The 24484-nt window shown below is 45.6% G+C and overlaps 1 protein-coding gene and 1 long non-coding RNA gene across 6 annotated transcripts in view; both read right to left on the reverse strand.

Annotated features, from left to right (window-relative positions):
* Positions 1–4914, reverse strand: part of CAST (calpastatin) — a 50059-nt gene extending 45145 nt beyond the window's left edge. For 2 of the 3 annotated variants that reach the window (XM_088156240.1, XM_088156239.1), the window contains exons 1-2: positions 4714–4914; positions 108–173 (exon numbers count right to left, since the gene is read on the reverse strand). In XM_088156240.1, the coding sequence (XP_088012366.1) occupies positions 108–173; positions 4714–4875 (228 nt within the window). In that variant the 5' untranslated portion in view covers positions 4876–4914. Of the gene's footprint in view, positions 1–107; positions 174–626; positions 663–4713 lie in introns of those variants that run through there. The other variant, XM_088156241.1, reaches the window with a different exon arrangement.
* A 3401-nt stretch (positions 4915–8315) lies between these two features.
* Positions 8316–24242, reverse strand: LOC148219642 (uncharacterized). 3 transcript variants are annotated; one of them, XR_015799381.1, is made up of 4 exons: positions 24103–24242; positions 13853–13943; positions 9953–10055; positions 8316–8497 (listed from the first exon to the last, which is right to left on the reverse strand). It is a non-coding gene; the product is annotated as an uncharacterized LOC148219642 (long non-coding RNA). The 3 variants fall into 3 exon arrangements; XR_015799383.1 differs by lacking the exon at positions 13853–13943 and having other exon boundaries at positions 24103–24241; XR_015799382.1 differs by lacking the exon at positions 13853–13943 and having other exon boundaries at positions 8316–8500; positions 24103–24241.
* Between the last annotated feature and the right edge of the window lie 242 nt (positions 24243–24484).

The following is a 24484-nucleotide window of genomic DNA, read 5'->3' on the forward strand; positions in this document are numbered from 1 at the left end:
ACCAGTTAATTGTCCAAAAGCTACGACTTTGCAATCCAAAGGCAAAAATCAGGGTAGGAGGAAATTCATTACTTTTCTTTTTAATATGCTCAAACATTTGAATTTACCTCTTCCACTCCAGTTTTTTTCTCTCCTGCCTCGGAAGAAGCTTCACTTGCCTTCTTGTCACCATGCTGTGAACAGAGAAAATAGATGTGTGGTTATTTAGATCTTCAGTCATATCTTCCACACAAAGAAATCCTCAAAACTTTTCAGTGCAAGGATGATTCCTTTCAGCTACCACAATACGACAGCAGGGAAACACTTCAAGTTTTTCTTCTCACTAATGGACAGGATTTCTAAATGGCCTGTTGGATAACTTATGAGAAATCAGTCATAAGGTTAGTCAGTCATAACTCCCAGGGCAGTTTCATGACTGTTTTGAAAAGTTCTGGAAGATATTCAGCTTATCACTCATCCCTCACCAGCAAAGCACTCTCTAGTGCTTGTTTTGGAAATGTCAGAACCACAGGCTTCAGTAGCAACTGAACAGCTCTCAGAGACACCACCATGATGTGTGCAACCCACACCAACATCCGAACTCCCCCAGACACACTGAACTGCTTGTTATGCCCAGCCCTCCTCACCTGAAAGAAAGCTGTTACCATGATTGCTGTAATTCTGGTGCTGATACAGAAAAAAATAAATGCTCCAACAGTTCAGGCACATTAGTAAATACAGTTCTTCCAGGATCCCTGAACCTCCTTCATCTTTTATCTCCTCCTCTTCCTTTCACTTAACCTGATGTACAATCCCAGTAGCTTCCCAAGTGCAGCAATGTCAAGAAAAACAGGTTTTGCTCAGCACACACACACTGATATCCAGTATGCTGTAACTGTCTGCATCTCTGAAAAGTGGCAAATGTGGTCCTTCAAAAAATGTATTTCCAAAAATAATAAAAGCAAAAAGCAATAAGTTAATATAAAAGGCAATACAATACAGCTACTCTCCAGTATCTCAGCTAGTGTAACTTCCCACAGCAACTGAGACATCTGGAGGAAGGATTCACGTCTGGTTTGTTTCGTTAAGTAAAGACAGATGATTCAAGAGCCATTTATTCCCTTCTGTTTTCAGGACTGAGCAGCAGGAGGTAGAGCCTGCTAATCCACTAAGTAATGAGTTCCTGCAGATTTTTCTTTACATGGCTATAGGGAAAAAGCAATGGTCCATGTATCACTGCACTATCTTCAACAGGAATCAGTTCCAGCACATCAGGAGGAGAAAATGCAGGCTGAAAAAAGTACTATAGCAACAAAAATTTCAATAATTGTTTTGGACAACCTCTAGCAATTCAAGTTTTTAAAATGAGTTTGGTTATGACTAAGACACTCGACGAGTTTTAAAATTGGAAATGCTATACTCATATTCCAATTGTGCCTCTTTAGAGGCAAAACAAGCCTCATAGGTTATCTATTCAGGTAAGAGATTAATTGATTCCCTGCTTCATAACAGCACATCCAGTAGAGACACAATTTACCTAGCTATCTTCATTTTACTGCTACAATAAAAGCATATCACACACATATCAGTAAGAGCAATGCCAGTGAGTGTCCTGTTGCTGACAGGACAGGAATTTCAGAGCCAGCACTGCCATAAGGCTCAGGAGCTAAAGGAGAACACCGTTGATCAGGCTCTCTTCTTGCATGGATACTCTCAGCATCAAAATGCTCAAAAAATCAAGTATTATCCTGAATCCAGCTATTAAAGTTTTCTATTGTTTTTCTTTGTTTCCTCCTTCAAATTCAGACATAGCCTTAAAAACAGCAACACCAATTGAAGTGTAGGGTCTCTAGTTGTTTTATTTTTTCTTTTACCAAACCAAGTCAGGGAATGTAGGACTTAAAAACTTGCTTCCTACTGAGTATGCCAGGCCTTTATCAGGGCTGAATATGGTGTCAACCTTCCTAAGTCCACTTCCTCATCTTCACTCCAAAGAAACCCACAGCAGACAGGACCATGGCACCAAAAGGGCATCCAGACACAGAACTAGGTAGATGGAGAGATGGAAGGGGACTGGCAGGATTCCTTCAACCACCCCTCATGCAGAACAACACCCTGAGGGACCCCAGGGCAGCTTCACTGCCCAGAGAGCATGCAGAACAGACCAGGACAAGGACCACAACTTTGTTGTCCCTAAACCCAAGTCAGAGAGACATTAAAAGCATGACATCTGCCCTCCAGAAGGCTATGTCAAACAGCATCTATAATAAAGAGATTTTGACTCAGAGGCCAAATATGTTTATTCCAACTCAGGGAACAAAGCGCACATGGTCAGACCAAAGTAGTTTTGTTTTGTTTTTTTTCCAGTAAGTTGAGTAATGCATTGTGTACACACAGAGCTTATATTCACTCCCTGGCCCCAGATAATGAAACAGCCTGTGAAAGTACTGCCTTGCAGGAAATCTGCTGTCCTGAAGAGGTAACTCTGGAAAGCACAGCTTCGCAGTAAGCCCGAGGAAACCATACTGGTTCCCTGAACAGCTGATGCAGAAGGTATGATGAAGGACCTCATTTCAATAATGCCCTTCAACAGCTCTTTCCTTATCTGTATTTCCAAGCTTTGAACCCTCCACTAAAAAAATTAAATATACAAAAGAACCCCCCAAACCAGGCAGTAAATCAATTTGCTTAGTCAGAAGGCTAAGCTCAGATTTCGTGGGACAGTGTACATTCACTGCTCATTCATATTCACAACTCATGATGACAAACTGACTTTTTCTTTGGGCACTCTTTCCTTTTCCTGCTGATCTTCCTTTACAGTGCCAAAGATACAGATTCAAACCAAGGCAGTGGATCAGAGCAGCTCCAGCTCTTTCATATCAATAATGAGTATACAGCTGAAGTGACAATTTTAGTTTAACTCATGACCTAAAAATTCCTTGTAGCTTTTAAGCTGGCTTAAAACATTTTCCAATCTTACTAACTAAAAAAAAAAAAAACAAAGCAAAAAAACCACACAAACCTACCCATAATCACATATTCACAAAAATAGGTAAGCGTAATGAGCAAGAAAGTTTATCCTGAGATCTCCATCCTGTTCTGAAGTGCACAAAAATGTCACCACGCTATTAAGACACACCTTTAAACTTCCAACTCAAATAGCACTCATAAACTATAAAGTAAATGGTGAAAATGCACAGAGAAAATTATTGACTACTGAATAGACATGTATGTGCACAAAAATTCAATCCTCACTAAAGGCTTTGCTTCCAAGAAATTCCTTCTAAAACTCAGGACAATTTGAAGGCATTAACAAGCCTTTGGTTTAAGGCCACTGCGCAGCTTCTCGGAGGACTGGGTGAGAAGTGAAGTCTTGCAAAATTCTCAGCTGAAGTCAATCAACTCAGCATCACAGATATTTAAAGGAGATGGGAATGTGACCTGTGCTCTCAGCTGGAACTGGGAGGAAGACAGAGATCTTTGACACTGCTCTGAAAATTGTCAGATGCAAAGAGCTGCCAGGGGAGTTACAACCAAGCCAGGTAAAAGGTGAAACCCAGATTCTTATTATATCCAAACCCAGCTTTAAATACACCAGCCAGTAAAAACCTTAACCTGTTTCTGTTCCTTTCACTCACCCTTCCTGCCTCTCCTACCTCTCCAGTGTGAATCACAGGTACGGGAGAGGACTCCAGTCCCACGTGGAGACCCACAAGTGCCAACAACCACGACCAGGGGTTCTGAAAAGAGCAGCTATGGGAGCAGTTTTCTTATCTGACCACACATAGCCATATATAAATATCTTTTCTTCCCTTGGATGCAATGACACCGAGCTAACAAGGCCTAGTGCAGCAGCTATCAAACTTTCTCCTTTGTGATTTTGTGTCACCTCCACCACACTGATTTGACTTGACACAACGACTGATACCTGAAAAAGCTGCTAAAACACTGATCCAAGCTACATGGAGCAACTTAAAAGTATAGTTAAAACTTCCAATGGATTTCATCTACTCGATTACATATTTAGGAAATACATTAGAAGTCGCGTTTTCTCTGAAACCAACATTTCACAATATACGCTTTCTGTAAAACTTTAACAGAATGCAAACTTTTTTTCCCTTTCCACCATTCCATGCAGAGACCGACCAACCGCTTCCTCCTATGCGTAATAAACCATAAAGGTTTCTAAAACGCTTTTCAAAGCCTTTTAAAGCAGTCGCGGGCTCGTCACAGCAATGAGCAGCGACCCAAGTCCACACAAACCACACGGAGCCGTCAGAGAGCTGTGGCTCGCTCAGGGAGGATTTGGCAAGCGACGGCAGCATCGCCACCACCCACGGGCGGCGAGGAACAGGCTCCTGGAAAAAGGCGCAGCGCACTTTTTCCCAAAACAGGAACAGCCCCACATAAAAATCCGCGGTTTCACCACCCCGCGTTACTAAGGCGACCAGGGAAACTGATAACAGCACCAAAACCCGCAGTTTTGTGCGTCGCTTTCTGACAGCGGATGGGATGCGGAGGGACAGCGGGAGCGCGCTCCCACCTGACCTGAAGCACTGGGGCTTATTTAAAAAAATAAAAAAGGCGCTGTCTCGCCTTCAGCAGCACCACAACCCTCTTTCCTTACCCCCTTCTCCATCCCGATCGCCGGGCAGCAGCGAGAGCATCCCTCCCTCCCCACCCCGCTGCTCCCGGGGTGATCCCGGCTCTGCCGGGGCTTTCCCCCGCACTCACCACGGCGTACCACCAGCGGGCGAAAGCCATGGCGCTGCAGCAGCTTCTCCTGCCCTCCCTGCACTGCCCGGCCCGGCCCGGGACGCGTGCAGGGCGGTGCCCGGCCCGGAGCCGCTCCCCTCGCCTGGGCCGCGGGGCACCGGGGGCAGCCCGGAGCGGCATGGCCGCCCTCCTCACACCCCTCCCCGCATCCCCGGGCCCGCCTTACCGCCGCGGGCAGCGGCTGCCTGCCCCACATGCCGATGGCGAGGAAGAGGAGCTGGGCTTTCCCGCTGGCTCCCAGCTCCACGGCCGGCTGAAGCGGCCGCCGGTCCCTCCCCTTCCTGCCGGGGCCGGGATGAGGGAACCAGGGGGGCCGCGGGTCCGGGATGAGGTGACAGGGAGGCCGTGGTAGGACGGTGCTCAGCTGGAGCGAGATAGTTTTTTTTTTTTTTAAAAATAGTGGTGTTTAGGGAGGGTGGAGGGAAGAGCGAGCAGACTCTCTCCTTCTCACGAAAGTTATTCCTATTTGGAAAAGCATTGACAGCATTAGGGCGGCTCCAGGCTCCATGGCAGTCCCCAGCCAGGATTTTGCCCTTCTCCTGGTATGGAGCCAGGCAGAGGGTGCTTGAGACTGCTCCGACCCCCTGCTCTTCCACTGGGCTCTCTCCAGCTCCTCTGCCAGATTCTCTCCAAGTTACCCTGTTTCTATGGCAGCCTCCTTCCCCAGCCTTTGCATCCCGGCCTCTGGCTCCTGAGCCAGCTCCTCTAGAGCTGTGCCATCCCAGCTGGCTCCAGCCTTGCCCATCACCTCGGCGAGAACTCGCTCCCACCACCCAAACATGCTGGGTTTGGAATTTGGCCGCGCATGCTGTGGGTTGGTGTGGTGCTCACCCTCACAACCCGGGGATGTGTTGCAGGTCAGGTTATAAAATGGAAAACACAGGTATTGTGTGCAGGAACTGGCATAGTTTGACGAGTTTGTCTTGCCAGGTTGTGTGCAGTAAAAGAAGTCGGTGTTTGGGGTGTTCTGTGCCAGGGGACCCCAGGCTGGATGGGTGGAACAGCTTTGGATGAGTTGCACTCTGAAGAGTAACAGCAGCAGCTCCTGAACACTTCCTTGTGTCAGGAGAGCCTGTCTATCAGCAGGAAGAAGGAAACGTGTCCCGATCTTTAGGGAGTGCTTCTTATCTGCTTCCTTGGAGAGAGGCAGTAGGATTAATTCGCCTGGTAAGAAGCCTGCAAACCCAATTAGTGCCCACGCCCTCGGCTGTCAGACCCGAGACAAGTGGGCAAGGTCTCCCCTCCAGGTCTTGGCAAATGGCTTTGTTCTGGCAGAGGGACAGAGGGAATGTTCAGATGGATCTGCCTAAAGTCACCCCAGCTTTTCCTTTCCGATTATATCCGTGCAGATTTATGGCTGACTCTGAAGTGTTCCAGCCTGTGGCGCCTAGGCAAGGTGTTCCAGAGGAGGTGGAGGCAAGGGCCACGTCTAAAATCTACAGGGGGCTTCTACACAGGTGTGTGCAGGTTTACCTGGGGTCACTCTGACAGGTCTAGCAGATTGTGCTGCATTCCTCCAGCTGCAGGCAGCAGACCCTCCCTGCTGGCAGAGGGCTCCAGGGAACCCTCAGAAATTGTCACCCATCTCCCTGCAACGTGCCTGATGACAAACAACTGGAGCTGGAAGGAATTGGAGTGGTGGAGCTGCACAGGAGCAGCACAGAAACACATGAAACCCTCGGTGATGTCAGCCTGCATCATGCTGGACATTCAGGCTTCTGCTGTGACCCAGAAGTACATTACCCATTCCAGCTCTGCTGGTAGGTTCAGTTTTAAATAAATAAGGTCTGAACACTGCTGTGGGGAGGAGGGGAGCTGCCCAGACACTTGCCCCAGTTCCTGCAGCTGTTGCAGTGTTTTGTAAACTGGCTGGGCTCCATCCAGCCTTGCAAGGAAATCTTGCTTTAGGGCCAAGGGCTTGGCATTGATGCTTCTATTAGAAGGCTCCTCTAGCTTGCCATTGCTTCAAGAAGCCATTGCTTATTGGCAATTTCTTCCAAAGTTTATACTTAAGTAGTTGAGATCACTTGTATATGTAAAGGATGGAGGCAGCACATATTTACCTGGAGATGGAAAAGCAGGTTCTTGTTTGTCTGACGGAAGGAGAGTCAGCTGATGGATGCTTGAGTCAGCTTTTTAAATACTGCAGGCCTAAACGCCACTCCAACAGTTTACTCATCTGAGTAAAGATTGGGTACTTGAGTGGAGCAGTTGCTAGTAATTATCCAAGTCAGTCTGACACATTATCTTTAATTAGGAAAAAATAAGTTTTCCTTCCAGCTTGCAGCAGCATACAAGTGTGTGGTATCAAAATCACTCTGTGTTTTCTGTCATGGTTTCTACTTATTCCTTCAGAACATCTGCAAGTGAACAAGTCCACTAAGGCTTGCTGAGATTTTACATGGAGTTAGCCATGGAGTTCTGCACAGGGTTGATCAGAAACTGATCCAAGAAGTGATGGACAGCACAAACAGCAGTTTTTTCAATGTTTGTTGGCTGGAAAAAGGGCAGGTGACCACATCAGGAACACACAGGTTGTTCTTTACTGCAATGATGTGTGATATGAACAAGTATTCAAAAAGAGTTTGTGTGCTTTTAATAGTCATGGATACATATCCATGTAATTCAGGGTATTAGGAGTCTAAAATTGGAATGGAGGATCACAGACTCATTTTCCCCACCATGCCTCATCTCCAAAGGGCACCAGTTGACGTCAAATGCCTCCCAATAAAAAGGTGCTCAAAATTCTGGCAGGATGGGATGAAATTTTTGCCAAGCATACATTTTTTATTAATATAACTTGCATAATGGTATGACTGCAAGCTTATGAGTCATTCTCAAAATCTACAAAATAAAGTACAAAATCTCTTGTGTAACTGGATTTTTATCTAGGGTCGTTTAAAAGAAGTCTTAGCATAAAAACTAGTTAAACAAATAGTTTTTTAAAAATTTCTCTTCCTGTGGTTTTCAAAGAAACTCATTACAAGTGTTTGTTCTTTTGTCTTCCTCTGAAACCCAAAACCATCAGGATTTACTTTTTTTTTCCTTTTTAATTTGATGCGTTAAGTCCCACCCTGTTTTATCACACCCACAATCACAAAGACAGGCAAGTACATTTCATTTCTTCTACTACTGTTTTTATTCACAGCATGGTCAGTAAATGGAAATTGGAATTTTAAGTCGTGGAGTTCTGTTTGTTGAAAAGCCTAGTTTGATGACATTCTTGCTCTAGAAAGCAATAATGCCAATCCTTACTATTGAAAAGTTTCTTTCCTTATCAATGGATATGTATATTTTTGCACGTTATAAACATATTTTATTATATGAATTGTATGTCCTCTGCTAGTTTAGTGTGGTCTGAAGATTTCCTGCTGGATTCCATCCCACTGCTGAGTGGAGATTTCCTCCCTCTCAGACAGAAGACAAACTTTGACACCAACCAAGAGAAAATTAGTCTTCCCTGAGGTTTGATATTTTATAATGCCCTAAAGACCGAGCTGAGATTTAATTAAAAACAAAAACCATTTCAGAATTAATCTTGAATAATTTCTGGAGCCAGATTTGGGTGATGTGTATGAAAATTTTTTTGTCTATCCTTCGTTACATTGAAATGAAACAAATCCCAAAGTTTAGTACAATGTATCACACACAACCATGATGAAAAAAAATAAAATTGTAGCCTTCATCATCCAGTATTGTGTTCCACCCACGTGTGTTTGGTCCTCTTTTCTCTCCCCAGTTTCTGCTGGGGAAATCAAAGGGTGCTGTCAGTTCCGGGAGTCAGCAGAAATTCAAGGTAATCCACTTGAAAACCACACCATCCATAAATTAAGCTTTTAGCAAACCAAAGGCATATTTCTGGCCTGGATACAGATCCAGATAAGGTTGTGACCCCAAAATGAGTCCATAAGGAAGAGCAGCCTAATGAGTGAGGCGTTGCCCCAGTGAATGTCAAATATTGCAGCTATGCAGGAGTGGCCTGCCTGCAGCTCACGTCTGCCTGCTGGCTTTATCTGAAAAGGACTTTCCCCAATAAGAGCTACATTCTCCCAGGTGTAAACTGAATAATGAAAATACAGAAAAATTATATTAACTAGGCCCTACTGATTTTTATAAGCCTGATTTGTAAAGGTTTATATGCATGAAAATGACAATACCGTTCATCTTGGATTCTTAAACTGTAAGGTTGGAGTTGTCTGTAGGTAGAAATTGCGGATTGGTGAGTTCTGTGAGAGGTGAGACAGAAAAGCCTTGTGTATTTGGAACTATACTTTAAGCTCTTTATACACTAGGGCTTCGAAATCAATAGAAGTCCGTGCTAACAAAATAAAACTCATGGCTTTTAAATACAGTTTATGCTGTCAACGTGCAGATTTTTGGAAAATGTTTTGATCTGTGCCAAATCATAAAAATCCACACAAGAGATTAAAAATTCCATGTACTCCTTAGTCTCCATTTGCTACAGAAACAGTGATTTACTTGAGACTGATAGCATTCCCTCCAGTGCCACAGTGCACTTATCCTTAATCATCAAGGTGAACAATGCTCCCCTCAGGGCAGTACCTTCCTTCAGGTGAAATTAATCCTGAGATTCTTGGTATTAAGAGGCTCCCCAGAGGAAAGGTTGTGAAAAAGGTTTTTTTCTGAAATGCATCCAGTAAAAGAAGTTAAAAATTGTCTGCTTTGGTTTCAGAGATGCAGTAGGTGACTTTTGATGCCAGTGTGATGAAGGAAAGGTTTTACATGTCATCACATCCCTGCTTATGTTTTGGTTTGTCTTTTCTGTTTCTCGCTGTCTAACCCATGCACAGATACACATGCAATCAAAGTTGGAAAAAAGCCCAAGCCAGATTAAAATACAGTTTATAACTAATCCAAAAGCAAAATTAAAGGTAATTCTCGAGTATACATATATATATTTATATATATGTATTTATATATAGTGCATACATACATATTTTGCAATTATTTTTTACAGGATGTAATGTACTATACCACTAACCAATGTTCCCATGATTCACAGGTAGAATAAAGGATTAATGACTAAGTACTGAAGAAGAATAATTCAAAACAGCACTGATAGGTATAATAAATTTGCAATGAAGTTGCACACAAAAATGCTAGTATAAGGCAGAATTTTGACAGAAACCTTGGAGATCATCTAGGGCCAGGAACGTGAGGAAAAAACCTCTCCCACCTGCCTCCATTCAGCTTTTGCAAGGGTTATCCAGAGCAGCAGCCTGTAGCTGGATATCACCTGTAGCTGTCAGTGACAGAAGCAGCACGGAATGCCCATGGCCCTGTAACACACCAAAAAAAAATTTAAAAAAAAAATAATAATAATTTCAGGATTGTGCTTCTGGGAGATAACTGTACAGTGGTGGTTTTTATAAAACACAAAATCCTCTTTTGCTAGGACTGCAAAATGCCTCTTTTCCTTCCTCCTACGGTTTGAAAATTCTTCCCTGATCCTGTGTTATTTGGAGAGTGATGCTGCCTAGAGCAGGGGTGGAGTCACCATCCCTGGAGGGATTTAAAAGGCACTTGGGGACATGGTTTAGTGTTGGGCTTGGCAGTGCTGGGTTAACTGTTGGTCTAAATGATCTCAAGGGTCTTTTCCAACTTAAATTATTTTGTGATGCTGTGATTCTTCTTGTATTCTTTCAGCAGCTGCCTGTGAAACAAAATGTCAGTAATTACAAGAGTACTTCGATAGTGTTTCCTTCTGCACTTGTGACAGTGTATGAAAAAAAAACCCAAACAAAATCTCTGGCAAACAAGAAATTCCTGTTGAGAGGCAAGGAAATTACAATGCTTGGCTCTGTCTGCTCAATAATTACAGATTGGCTGGATGGGGGCTGGTGGATGTGAAGCATTTATAAGCCTTGTTAGCATCTGGTTCATACTGTATTTAACTTGGTTAACTGGTGCCTCATCTAAAAGTGACATCAGTATGTTAAAAGCTGCATTAATATTAACAACCGTGTATCTGCTTACAACCCGCCTCCCTGAGTCCATTATATCCACTGCTCTGCCATTACTTCCCTCTTATGTTTCCTCAGTTCTTCTCAGCTGGCATGATAGCTCCCTACAGATAAAGTTTCACAGGTCTTTTCTTAGATTAATGCCACCCTTGGTGCCTCTTAAGAAGCACAACTTCCAGTCAAAGCCACACAAAGGAAGCCAAACTAAGGACAGGCCGGCACAAGAATGTTTTATGGGAAATTGCAACACTGCTTCGCAAAAAATTATTCCTTGCTTCAGAAATGCATGAAAACATGGAGCTGGGATTGCTTGGAAAGGAAGCGCGGGTAGCATGGAAAATATTTTACAGCTGTGTGTTGCTCTGAAGGCAGCAGACATTTTTCATAGTTAAAAAAGAAGCAAGCAGGTTGAATGGGCATTGAGCTGAACCTGAGATAAGTGAGCACCAGGGCCACAGCACTCAGTGCAGCTCGGCTGGGTGAAAGGCTCTGCGATGCATTGCCCGAGGACATCCCTGCTTGCAGCAGCTTCTCTTCCTGCTCATCAGACATATGGCGTTAATGGAGCCAAAAAAACCAGCGTGGATAGCTTCCACAGTTCAGCACACACCGCTTTCCCTTGGGAGCAGTTCTCAGTCCCTCCTTTCTCTTTTAATCTGCTGGGTTTGTGCTTGCCCTGAGATGTTCGGTGGGGCAGCCCTGCAGTGCGACAAAACCCATTTCCATGTGTGTTCAGGAGCAGGAGAGAGCACAGGAGTGCAGAGAACTTGATTTGCTGTGGAACCACTTGGTAGAGCAGCCCAGCACGATTTATTTACATGCGGCTGACGCGCAAATCATTATAAGCTGTGACAAGGAAGCGGAGGGAGGTTTTGCACATCACAAACCCACAAATCTGTCGCTTCTACGCAGAGCCACATGCTGCTTCTCTGAGGCAGGCTGATGGGGCCAGACACTCCTGGGAGCTGAGGTGATGCTCTGGACCACCCCAGAGCTGTCCGTGGGTGTCCAATGCCCTGTGCCATGTTTTGAAGGTGACAAAATCCCATCTGCAGACGCACCAAACGTGTGCCACAAACATGGGTGGGTGACAAATGCACGGTGGTTCTGGGGGAACTTGGGTTTTGTGTGCAGCAGCCCCAAATGTTGCAAAATCTGAAGTGATTCAAATCACCACGGTGCAGCAGAAAAGTGACAGGAAGTCCTCTGCTTGAGGAAATGGATTTGTTTTGTGTGGAGTGGCTTGTGATGGCACGGGACAGACACACTGTGCTGCCAGAACCAGCCTGGCCACCCCTGCTGCATGTGATGCAGTACCTGCAGAGCACCCCTGCCGCATGTCCAAATTCCCAGGCTGATTCTGGACGAGGAGAAGAGAAGCTCCCTGGCTGGGGAGGGAGGCTGGACCCCCGGGATCCGTGCTGGGAGGTGGGTGACAACCTCACCCCATGCTTGCTGCTCCCCTCTGCTGTGACTCACCTCAGTGAGCTCCCTGACAGATATGTCCTGCTCTGCTCTCCTGAGGCACCAGGCCAGCACCACAACAGCTTTGGGGTGGAGTAATAAGCTAAATAATTAATTTGCTGTTATTAAATGTGGCAAAAATAACGGCCTTGAGTGAGAAAATAAATGCATCCTGCTCTTCAGACCCTCAAAATAGATATTTTTGCAAATAGCGCAGTATGAGTGTGAGCACCCACCTACTAGGGACACCAGGAAGTCAAAATCCTCCTCCACCCTTCAGAACTTGCCACAGCTGGAGGAAATGTGCTCTTGCCAGCGACCAGCTTCAAACCTCACTGCGAAACTCAGTTTCCACTGCCACTCAGTTGAGTTTCAGATCAAGCCCAAAAAGCATTATTTCATCAACAGTAGAGTGTGGAAAGAGTACTGTGCATGAGCCAGGTTAAGATACCTGGACCTGTGAAAATCCCCTTTCCCACTGTAGGGAAAAAAAATGGATAAATCATGATAGCGATTTTTAAAAAGGCTCCAGAAAGCTCTGCCAGCATTGTGTACTGCTGCCAGAAGATAACCCATCCTTTTAAGATCCTTTTAAATGCCAAACCCGCTGCCTGTGGATGCAAGCAGGCTGGTAATTAGTGAAGAACAAGGAGCTTGAAGGGTTCAGTGCCCGTGTGCCCGCATCCCTGCGGTGATGCCGGCACAGACATTCCCTCCACATCTTCTGCCCCTGCTGCCCGAACCGTGTGGGCTCGCAGCGAGAGCCGGAGGATGACTCCGCATTCCGAGCAGAGAATCCCTGGGGGACCAGGACGCCCCCGGGGATGGGAAATATTAAGCAGAGCCCACAGAACAAAAGGGGAAGGGGAATTCCGCAGCGCTGCAGAGCTTGGGGAAATGATGGCAGGGGTTTGAGGCGGGGAGCAGCCCTTTGCTTGGGCAATGTTTTATTTGTCTCCAGAGGCAGGCGCCCTGTTCCCAGGGTTGGACAGAGTGGGTGCTTGGCTGCCGGATGATTTTCCTCCCTCTGGCAGCAGTCCTGCCGTTCCCCGCTGCTCCTCGCTGTTTGCCGTGTTTACAGAGCAGACTTTATGGGATGCTCAAGGCGTGACTCACCCGCAGCAGTGCTCGGACTGTGTTAAAGATTAAACTTTCCCTTCCCTGACTCTGCAGATGAGCCAGGCTCCTCTGCGCAGACCTGTTGACAAGATTGTGCTTGTACTCTTTGTTTTTCTCGTTTGTCTTGCCAGAAATCTTGTGCGGGAAGGTGCTTAAGAGTCACTCTAGTTCGGATTTGAATTTCTGAGCAGGGAAACGACGTGTTTGGGACAAGTTGGGCACTACTGTGCTTGTGCTGTCGGGAGAGCCTCCCTCCTGTCGGCGGGGCTGCTCTGCCTCCCCTCCTCTCCATCTCCTCACCGTGTGGACCAGGGCTCTGCAAAACATCCCCAAATCAGCTACACCACACATCCAGGAGGTACTAGACTTTATACCCTTGTCTTTCACAGCTGAGGATGTCTGCTAGACATTTCTAGACCCTGCTTAATAAATTTCATAACAGTGCTTTTCACTTTTTTTATTTTAAAATGACTACTGGATGCTTCGAATTGTCCGGCTGGCAGTGCAGGTTCACTCAAGGTAAATCATACCTGGGTTAATGTTTGCTGTACCCAGGCTTTTGTGTCCTCACTCCCAAGTCCTCCAGAAAGGGTCTGTGGTGTACACTGGTTTCTGCCATTCCTGGGAATCAAAACAGCGTCAACTAAGTGTTATTACTTGGCTTAAATTACATTATTCAGCTTTTTATTCTGATCCTCTGATGACATTTGGGAGTCTCAAGCGTCTCCCTGACATACTGAGAAACACTGAAAGATGTGGCAGAAAGACAGAGACTGTGGAATTTAAGCTCTTAAACCTACACAGCCCCTTCACAGCTCAAAATTGCTCTGAGCATCAGTGGCATGAGAGTGGTGGTTTCTCCTGTCCAGTGGTACCCTTTGTCCCAGCTTGTGTCTCCTCTTCTTCAGGGTGCCCCAGGAGGACAGCAGGCTTTGATTTCTGCTGTCTGCTCTCTGGGGAACTCCCTTTGTCCCTCTGGGGCTGTGATTCATTTCCTCCCTATTGCTCATCTCATCCTGTCTGCCGCCAGAGCTCACAGCTCTCTCTTCCCCTCTGCAGCAGCAAAACTTGTTACAAAAACGAGTGAAGATATCACGCTGTTGGAAGTATTGTCCCCTTTCCTGCAGCATGTGGAGAGCCTTGTCTGTGAGGCTCTGTGTGTGGTGTGACATGTAAGGAAAAAATCTGGTTATTTGCATGTAAATATATTATATATATATAAATTTATTTATGATAAATAATAAAATTTAATAAATTCATACGTTTTATATATTATTATTATAACTTTATATCTATAAATTTTATATTCTTGTGCAAATGTGGGGGGAGATACAACTCAAATAGTAAAGTAGCCTCAAGCTTCAGTCTCCAATTTGTTTATAGAAATTAAAAGCATGAGTAGTGAATGAAGGCAGAAATAACCATACTGGCAGTGCCAGTTCTTGCAGTAAGAGGCATCCTGAAAGTGAGCTGGCCAGGAAATTGAGGTGCACATTTCCTTGCCCTGTGGGTGGGACCCTACTCTTGCATGTGCAGCAGAACTTCTAGCTTTGTGTTGTTCACAATAAGTGATCTTTCTTTGCCTGAGAAATTAATCCTTTCTGAGATTGAAAACACAAAAGTTTTAGTTATTATCTTGCCTTGCCTAAGTTTGTTTTTACCTGTCGCTCAGATCCAGTTTGTGTCATTATTTCTACAAATTTTGGAACAGGAGGCAAAGAAAACTGAGTGGTAGGAATCTTAAAATTTTGCAATGTGGTTTTAATATAGCTTAACTCTGGTATTTGGCTTCCTACAGCTACAGGGGAAAATAAGGACTTTTAAGGTCTATTTTTATTTTTTCAATTAATCTGGTTGTAAAGCCCACTGAGGATGTGCCAATGAGATTTCTGCTTCTGTGAAGAGTTGAGCTGATGGATGCTGCAGGTGGAAGTGAAGGATTGCCATCATGTTGGGCCTGAGATAGGTTGCAGCAGGGCAGGGAAATGTGGAAAAATAAAAATCATTCTGTGAAATCGGTGTCCAGGCTGTTCTCAGGTTGTGTGGATAGAGACACATGGGGACAATATCAGTCCTCTTATAGCTGAGAGAGAGCAATCTGCTGTGAACTCTGTCAGATGCATCCTGTTTCTTCAGACTTCAGTTTTAACAGGTAAAAGGCAGCACTGTAGCAGTGATGGGTCACTGCTGTAAATAAAAGCATCGATGTTCTAACCGCAGAACTGACTGCAATTAAAATTTGGTGCACAGGGTATTTCACAAGTATACATGTGAGGACACAGCTGAAATGCCAGTAATAGAGAGCCTGTTAATTTTTTTTTTTAATGCACTTCTTACTACTAATTGCAAACTAGAGCCAAACTGGCAGAAGAGGGATTATAGTCATGGGGCATAGCCTGCTGATTAATTCCTTATTTTCTCTTGAAGCACTTAAAATATGTGCCGCCTGGTGTAGGCATGGCATCTGCTTGATTTTTTAAAAATTTTTGCTCTGTTTCCTTTTCCTTCTTCTTTTTCTTTTCCTTTTCTCTTCCTTTTCTTTCTTCTTCCTCCCTTTCTTGGCTTTGCACTTTGTTTTTTTTTCCCCTCTTTCCTTCGTTTTAAAGGCAGAACAAGCAGCTGCAAACTAATCCACCAAGAGATTTCTACCCGCAGCTCTGTGCCCACACTTCACCCTTAACACCATGCTTTCAGTGCCTGGCTGCAGTGAGCTAAAAAAAGCCTTCTTGAGGCAGAGGTGCACTTTGGAGAGAGGGAATGGCGAGCCTGCCAAGCCGTGCTGGGGAGTGAGACAAAGCTCTGGATGTGGCCCAAGCACAGCTTTGTGCGTCAGCCCAGTGGTACCCAGGAGATGGAGATGATGGGGACAGGCGCAGCTTTTCGCGTGCCAGGGAATGGGAATGGGGACAAGAGCCGTTCCAACCACAGTGAAGTTGGAAAAAGCTCTCAGTTCCTCCTCGATTCCTGGAATAGCTCAGGAACGATTTCGCTTTCCTGTTCCAAAGTTCGCACCTGGGAACGCTAGGATGGGCGGCGGCTTTTGGAGGCGCCGGAGCTTCTCCCGCACTGTGGGCTCTGCACAAGGCGCTGCCACGGCTCTCAGGGTGGCTGCGGACTGGCAGCCAGGCCAGATTTCATCTTTTCCCCCTCAAAGCAGCTCACTTTGTAGCCATAGCAACTCGCTGCCAAGCGCAGGCAGGCCCCGGAGCTGGCGCTCTGCAGCAGCTCTGGTCCTGCTTGCCCTGGCTGGCCAGGCAAGGGAATTTCCAGGAGTCTCCTCATCAGCTTACAGTCAGCTGTTCTGCTCTCCCAGAAGACAGCTATGAGGCTGAAATCAGAAGGAGAGTTTGTGAGCATCCCTTCGTGTGTCACTCTTTGTAGGTGCAGCATCCCGTCCACGGCCACAGCATCCCCCTGTGGCAAGCTCCCCTATCCCCACCGGGGCTGTGGAGCTGCAGAGCTTGGGTGAGACTCATCACCAAATCTGTGCAGGGGAACAGGGCTCAGAAAGGGCTCAGCTCTCCTCAGAAAGGCTGTTTGGGTTTGCTGCTGTCACAGAGAGCCCTGTGCCACTGTTCATCTTCTCTGTGTCTCAAAAATTCTCCACTGGGATGTGTGTTCTGGAGTGGAGCAGGGATTTGATCCTGCTCCAGCAGCGACCTCTAAGGGGTTAAAGGATGGAGTCATACAGCCTGGGACTTTGCTCATCGAATTCTGGGTGTTGTTTGCTGTTGCAGACATTTGTTATGCCCTGCATTAGTCAGATTGTCCTTTAAGACACCTTCCCTAGTGAAAATTTCTTAATTGAGATTTCTTAATGAAATCCTTTAGGTTGCTCCTCCGTATTCACACAGGGCAGCCCAAACCCTTTCCTTTCATTGGCTTGAGGAGTGTAAGAGAAAAACAAATCATCACGTTCGCATCGTCTCAGCAGCATGTTTTTAGGGCTGTGAGGGGAACCAGGGACAGCTCCCTCCAGACTGCTTCCCTCCATGAGGGAATCATGGGCCTGACCCTGGTGTGAGGCATGGCTCCATCCTTACTGCTCAACTCCTGCAGTTCGTCTCCTGCTACCAGAAAGTGTTGCTGTAATCAGGAGCTGCAGCTCCAGAAGTCTGATATTGTTCCCTGAGGAGCCATTCCGGCTTTGCTGGAAGAGGCAGCACGGTGCCTGCAGAGCAACACGTTCAAAAAGCCAGGAAGAAGGTGGTGCTGAGCCTCGGGTCTGCATTGCTCATATCTGCAGTGCTGATATTTCTGTGTGCCCAAGCACACACCCCTGGGTTTCACGCCAAGTGTTGTTTCTAATACAATGATTTCCCTGGAAAAGGGCAAATCTCCAGATTCACACATCCGTTGTGGCAGGAGAGACGGGGAGGTGGGACTGGCTGGAAAGAAATATGACACTTGGAAAATACAAAACAACTGATGGGATTTTGTTATACCGAAGAGCTGTTGGCAGATTATCAGTGCCATCATATAGACACTTGTTTGAATCTTGTGAGGATTCACAAATGATTCATAAATTGTTGACTGGAGACTTCAGCACTGGCAAACATCACACAATCAGCCTGATTCCAACCTCACAGGTGTTTTCTAGGAGGCCAGAACAGTGTAAGCAACTGAGGAGGCTCCTGAGGCTTCCTTCTCCTGACCAGCCAGAAGCCCATAGTGACCAGACCCAGAAGCAGGGCTGCTGCACTGGCCCAAAGCAGCCACTGCTGTTGCAGTGCTGAAGAGAGCAGGGCTTCCATGGTGCCACTGCTCCCCTCCATCTCCTTCAGGAGCCGAGTCATCTCCTGATGCAGATATTCCTCGCACTCCTGCATCCCTTTGGCTGTGGGCATATCAGCCTGGTGCTTCAGATGCTCAGCAGAGGCAGGATGAGAGTTGTTGCTGAACCCATGGCATGGAGGAAGTGGGTGCAGAGAGCATTCAGTAGGTCTGACTGGGAGGGAGCAGGGGGCTGGCACCCCTGGAATGTCCCCACAGCCTCTCTGGGCACCTGCTGTCACTGAGAGCCTCCAGCTCCATCTGCCTGAAGCCCCAAGAGAGATGCCATACCCTGTCCTGAGGGTCCCAGCTCTCCCTCTGGATTTAAATCCCCAGAGCATCTTTCCCAGCCCCCATCCAGCCTAGCATTCCCCCTGAGTGGGCACTCACTAGCTGCCAGAATCCAAGTGTGCTGGGGCTGGGTCTGCCTGATGATGTCCCTGGCACAGTTTCCAGTTTGACACACCCTCCATGGTGCTGAAACCCCCAGAGCTGCCTCTCTCAACCTGCCAGCCCCAGCCTTGGTCCTCCTGCTGGGCTCAGCCAGTCCTGGGCATCCCCATCCTGAGTGCAGCCACAGGACCCCCCTGGGGCTCTCTGGACTAAGGGGGCCCTTGACCAGACCCTCCAAAGCCGTAACTTGTTGGATTTTAAAGACATGGGATTTTTGAGTTTATTGTGTTTTTTGGTACTGATTTTTTAGAGAATACTGTTTTTGATTTGAGGCCTTGGAGAAGGCTTTTAAATTTGAGTGATGGAGTTCGAGTCACGGGTGTGCAGTTAAATAGAAGTGTGAAGGGTTGGAGGTGAAGGGTTTTAAATTTGAGGGTTTTATAATATAGTAATAAGTATGGAACAAGATGGAGGATTTTGGGTGTTGTCTCCTTTCTGTCTTCTTCCTTTTTCTTCCTGATTTCAGGTAGTAGTTTCTTGTTGCATAGTTAGTGCTGCACTGAGGGTCACAGGAGTCTGGTTACTGGGTCAAAAGTATAAATAATATAGGTGTGTTCTTTATTGGACTGTTTAGCTTTAAGAGACCTTGTAGCAGCTGGATTCACCTCCATTTTGCACACTTTTAGCTGGTAGCTAGAAGTGTTGCAGAACTCTCTGTACTTTAGATAAGATTTAATAAACAACCAAGCCTGAACACGAGAAATTCATCTCCTTTGTGCTTTTAATCCTGACTCTGAGTGAAGGCAGAAGAAACTTCAGACAAGCCACTAATTAAGTGGTGCAAACACCACCTTTACAAAGGAACACGGGGACTGTAGGTGGATGTTGCTGGCATAGGTGCAGAGGTGAAATGTTTTCTGGGCCATGTCATCTTACTCTGAGTTTTCTTGCAACTTCCAGCTTCCTCAGCCACTCATATGATTTAATCTCTAGACACTTTCTGAACTCCACTGAGCTTCTCTGGACACACTCCAGCACCTTAATGCCTTTCTTGCCGTGAGTGGCTTAAAACTGAACACAGGATTTGAGATGTGTCCTCAGCAGTGCTTTTCCCTCACCCACCTAGTGGGTCACCTTGTCACAGAAGGAGATGGGGCTGGTGAAGCAAGACTTGCCCTGTTGTGACAGTTCTCCTCCACAGTTCTGCTGTTTTTCAATGCATTGAAGCTAAATCAGTGTCTGGTTTGCATTAAACAGTTCGCATGATGAAACTGATTCTTTCATTCTGGTTGTTTTGTGGTCAAACTGGAAGCATCAGTGTCAGCAAGTGACCTGGACTGAAGGCAGCTCTCCTGGATCATGGTCATATGCTAATGGTGTCCATATTTGCCACTTTCTTGCCATCTACAGCTCTAATCTTTAGTACATGCTACAGGCTTTTTTTTCCCCAAACTATTTGGATTTTTTGAGGGGAAGGAAGCGCCAACACATGCAAGGACTTTTGAGATCTTGCCCAAGGTTTGCATATTGTCCTGGAAAGCGGAAGAGCCAAATGAGAACAAGCCAGCCAGCAATGAGGAAGCTCAGATTCCAACATGATAACGTCCCTCCTGCACTGCTGGTTCATCCACTTTTCAGCTCCTCACAAGTGCAACCCAGCAGAGCAACAAGTGGAGCAAGGGTGACACGCTGTGATGGTGCAGGAGAAGTACAGGGGTGTTGCTGTGGTTGTCCCCTCTTTGTTCAGGGTGGTTTCAAATGCACAGTAGATGGACTTCATTCACTGTGGCTCAGGGCCAGCTGAATGTCCATCTCCCAGGGTCTGTGAACACACAGCATCAGCAGTTCCACAGGAACCAGCTCAGTCCCAAAAGCAAGTGAGAAGAAAACACACTGTCCAAGGTACGAGCTCTGTTCGTCTTAGCAAGGCTGCCCATCCTCTTAAGGAAGGGAAAAATGGTTTTAAACCTCAAGGTAAAACTTTCCCAATTAAAATCCTGCAAAACAGGTTGCTCCTTGATCCTGGGAGTCAATCAAATTTAGATTCTCAGATTTGTTCCTTCTAGTTGTTTCCTACTGACTTTCAATAAGGTTGCAGCAGAAGGATCTGCCTTGCTAGATGTTAAGGGATGTTTATGTGAAGGTGACATGAGATGAATCTGGAAAGGCTTCTGCCTGTTAGATATCACAAAAACCTTTCTGACCATCAAGAAAAAGTTAGGAGACAAACCAAGCAGAGTGTCTTCTGGTGCCTAGTAAATTATGAACTCTGAAGGAAATTTTCGTTTCAAATAATGCGAGTTATAACAACCGAGAAAAGTTATTCCGAGTTCTTGTACAAATAGGATAAAAAAAACCCCAGGTTTCACAGGGTTCAAAGCTCTTTAGGAAACTAGGCTAAGAATGCAATATAGGTTTTGCTTTAGGAAAATAACAGCCCAGGAAACAAACATATTTAGTAATGATGAGTATCCTGGTCAAGATTCAGCTGATTTCCAGCATTGCTTTGAGTATTGAAAGGAGGCTTAATTTGGCCTTTTCACCACATGTGAATTCCCTTTGTCTTTAAAAATAGCAGGTCATGGAGTGAGCTGCTGTGACCAGAGGTGCTGGGGTTAGAGCTGGAAATTAACCAGCCTGAATTTCTCTGAGAGCCTGAGAGCGTAGACAGTGTGTTCCCACCCCAGAAGGGCCATGCTTCTTCTCAGATTCCTGATGAAAAAAAACCCAAGCTGTTGTAGCTGGGTGATGGTAAAGTAGAGCTGCTCCTCTCTCAGAGCAGCACAAGTCTGATCTCTGTCCTGGAGCTACAGCTGAATAATGCTTCCTAATTTCCAGCATTTACTGAAATACAGAGGTCTTACAGACAGAAAAAGGCATATGTGACACCTCCTTCCCTTGCATAAACTGAATTTCCAGAGATTTTGCTCAAATCAGGATAAGAAACCTGACATCAGTTTTCATCACTCTGTCTTTGAAAAATAAAGGAAAATCTTTCCCACAAAATATGACATTCATCAAGCCTATATAAATTATTGCTTTGTGTCTGCTTTGCATTATTAACCATTCCAGGTTTTATTGTGAAGCTTCATTGATAATTTGCATTTTGCAGAGGCAACACAACTGGAAAGCAAATGAACTTCACCACTGGCTCTGCAAGTGATTTGCATTTTGGAGCTATTGGGATGGTGGTACAGAATAAATTTTATCCTGAAATCCTTTCCTTGGGGCTTCCCACTGTTAATGGAACATTTTTCTCTTTCAGCACCAAGTATTTCCCTGCAGATGTCATGCTATTTTTCCTTTCTAAATTCTCATACACTCGAAATATATTCTGTCATATGTGATATCTGGAGTGACTGATGCCAAACTGTAAAAATTTCGCTTTATCCTGACCTGGACCTTAGTAAATGCTCCAGACTGTTGTTAGAAACAGAGCTCAAACTATTCATGTTTTCTTAATAGAAGATGTTAAGAAGATTGAAGCTATTACCTCCCTGCTGTCATTCTCTGGAAAATCGATCGATTTGCTAAGTAGAAGGAAGAATAACCTGCTCTACTCACCAGTTTTTTTAATCAGTGGGTACATTCATGGCTTGTTAGCAGAGCCCTGGCTGCTCCTCTGCATGCTGCCAGACTGACACAGCATCTTCTTCCCCAGCCCTTTCCCTAAATCTTCATGGGAGAGCTGTTACTGGGAGAGGCTGGCTCGTCCTCATGGTTGTGTGATGAATTTCTCTGCTGCATGCAAGTCTAGGGATGTGGCTGTTTCACAGGGATGGCTGCAGCCTTAGGTACTGCCAGAATGATGTGAAAGCAGTTTTTCTGTTAAAAGCAGGCCATTTTTTTTTTTGCTTTCCTCCCATTATACTGCCAGCCAGACCTCTGAAAATAAATCAGAGGAATTTCAGCAGCCAGCACAGAGGGCTGGTAATGTTGGGGCAGCCCTACTTGTGGTCAGATTCTGAAGGCCAGGCTCTTCCTGGTGACAGCAGACACAGTGGTACAGGGTCTCAGTGGGCATTGGAGGGACCTGGAGAAGCCCAGTGTGCAGTGATGTGGGTTTTGGTCCTACCATTTTGTGCATAGACACATGAAGATGTCTGTGTGGCACCTGGGGACATGGTTTAGTGGTGGGCTTGGCTGTGCTAACAGCTGCAGCTGATGATTTTAGAGGGCTTTTCCTACCTGAACAAGTCTATGATGATTCCCTGTGATTCTGTGAATGTAGTGTGAGCATTCCTTTTGGGTACAGCTGCATCCAGCCCTGATAAAAGTATCACAAAACTCAGTTCCTCCATGCTGAGATGACTTACTAAACCCCATTTTTACTATGGCTAATCTTGGTTCAAAAAGGGACCCAGCTGAACCTGATGAAAAGGTTTGCTTCTAGACTCGTGAAGGCATTTTAACATAATGCATCAGACCACTGAGATATACCTTCCAGCACTGCCTGTCATCTCTGCTGGTCTTCTGGTAATTCTCCTTTGAGCCCACTTTCATTTAAGGTTTATTCTTCTCTCTGCAGAAAATGCTTCTTCCCAGTAATCCTATTTCATAATCCCTTCCATGACTGTCTAATTTATATTGCCTCGAACCTCCCATGAACTTCTGCAAAGTAGCAATCAGATCTCTGCAGGCTTGTCCAACCCCATTCTCTCTTCTGTCAAGCTGCAAACATCTCAAAAACACCCCTGTCCTTTCCTACTCTTCCCAGACACTGTTCAGACAGAGCTGCACAGCCTGACAGAGGACAGCCAGTGATTATTGCTGCATTGTAAACCTTGAGGAAAACTGGCTCTGTGAAACCTGTAACTCACACCCCGTTGCCTTTAGGAAGATCAGGAGGACCTGACAGTAATTTCTGCTGCATTTCTGCTGTTGTTTTCTCAATATTGCCTCCGAGGCACAGTAGTGAAAGACAGTTTTTAGTGTTTTATAGAAAAGTCTATAGAAATTAGGTTAGGGAAGTCCCTCTTCCACATGAGATGATGTGATGTACTCTCTGTACTCCCTGTTGGTGAAAATGGGGCTGCAGCATTTTGCAGACCCTGACCAGAAGAGACTGAATTGTGTTACAAGCACTAATTTCCCTGATTTGTGCCTCAGCATCATGGACAAGCCACTGGAGCTGTGTCTCTTTCCAAGGCTCTCCCAGGAATGGGAAGAGCAGTGGCAGAGGGGCTGAACACCAGCACTTTGGCCACCAGCCCTAGCCCTGTGTTCCCAGCCCAGGGAAGGGGCTGCAGATCCAGCCCCCAGTGCCCCCCCAGCAGCATCACTGTGCTCCAACAGCAGTGGAAGGATTTCTGCCTCATTTGAATAACGGGTTAATTAGTGCTCCTCTGTTTAAAATTGCTCCATTTCTGAGTCCATCAAAGTCTGTGAAAGCTTTGTCGTGTGTTTTATGGGGATTAGGAGGCGGCATTATTTATATAAGATATGGAAAAATTATACAGGAAAAGGGAGAAATTATTCCAGAATAGAAGCCATTTGCGCAAACAGTAATTTTTTTTTTTTTTTAAAAAGAAGAATTCTATTTTAAGAATTAATTTATATATTTTTGGGCCTCATTGTCTCTCCTAACACCATGCAGTGCCTTGGTAGGACCCACCTCTATGACAGGATGCACTGGGCTTGTTGTGCAAAGGGTGGCCTGGAATCACTCCCCTCTTGCAGGAAAGGTGAAAGCTGTCAGGAAACATCTGGTGGTGCTGGTGGTCGTCTCCAGGAGTTTGCTCTGCAGCAACTTCAGTAGAAGAGAGGAGGAGGAGCTCTGTTTGAAGGGACTCTGTAGGTGGTGCAGAGAGCACGTCTACATCTTTTTTTTTTTTCCTGAGAAATAAGTGGAGATAAATAATTCATCAGGAGAAACAGCATAGGGGGTTGAATTTGTTGCCATTCCTCACAGAGCAGGCTGTTAAAATACAGAGTACTTTCTGCCAGGACCAGATGAAAACTTACTGTCTAATTGCACAAAAAACATATTAGGAGTT

The sequence above is a fragment of the Sturnus vulgaris genome, chromosome Z (assembly GCF_052056855.1).
Source record: "Sturnus vulgaris isolate bStuVul1 chromosome Z, bStuVul1.hap1, whole genome shotgun sequence".
Classification (NCBI taxonomy): domain Eukaryota; kingdom Metazoa; phylum Chordata; class Aves; order Passeriformes; family Sturnidae; genus Sturnus; species Sturnus vulgaris.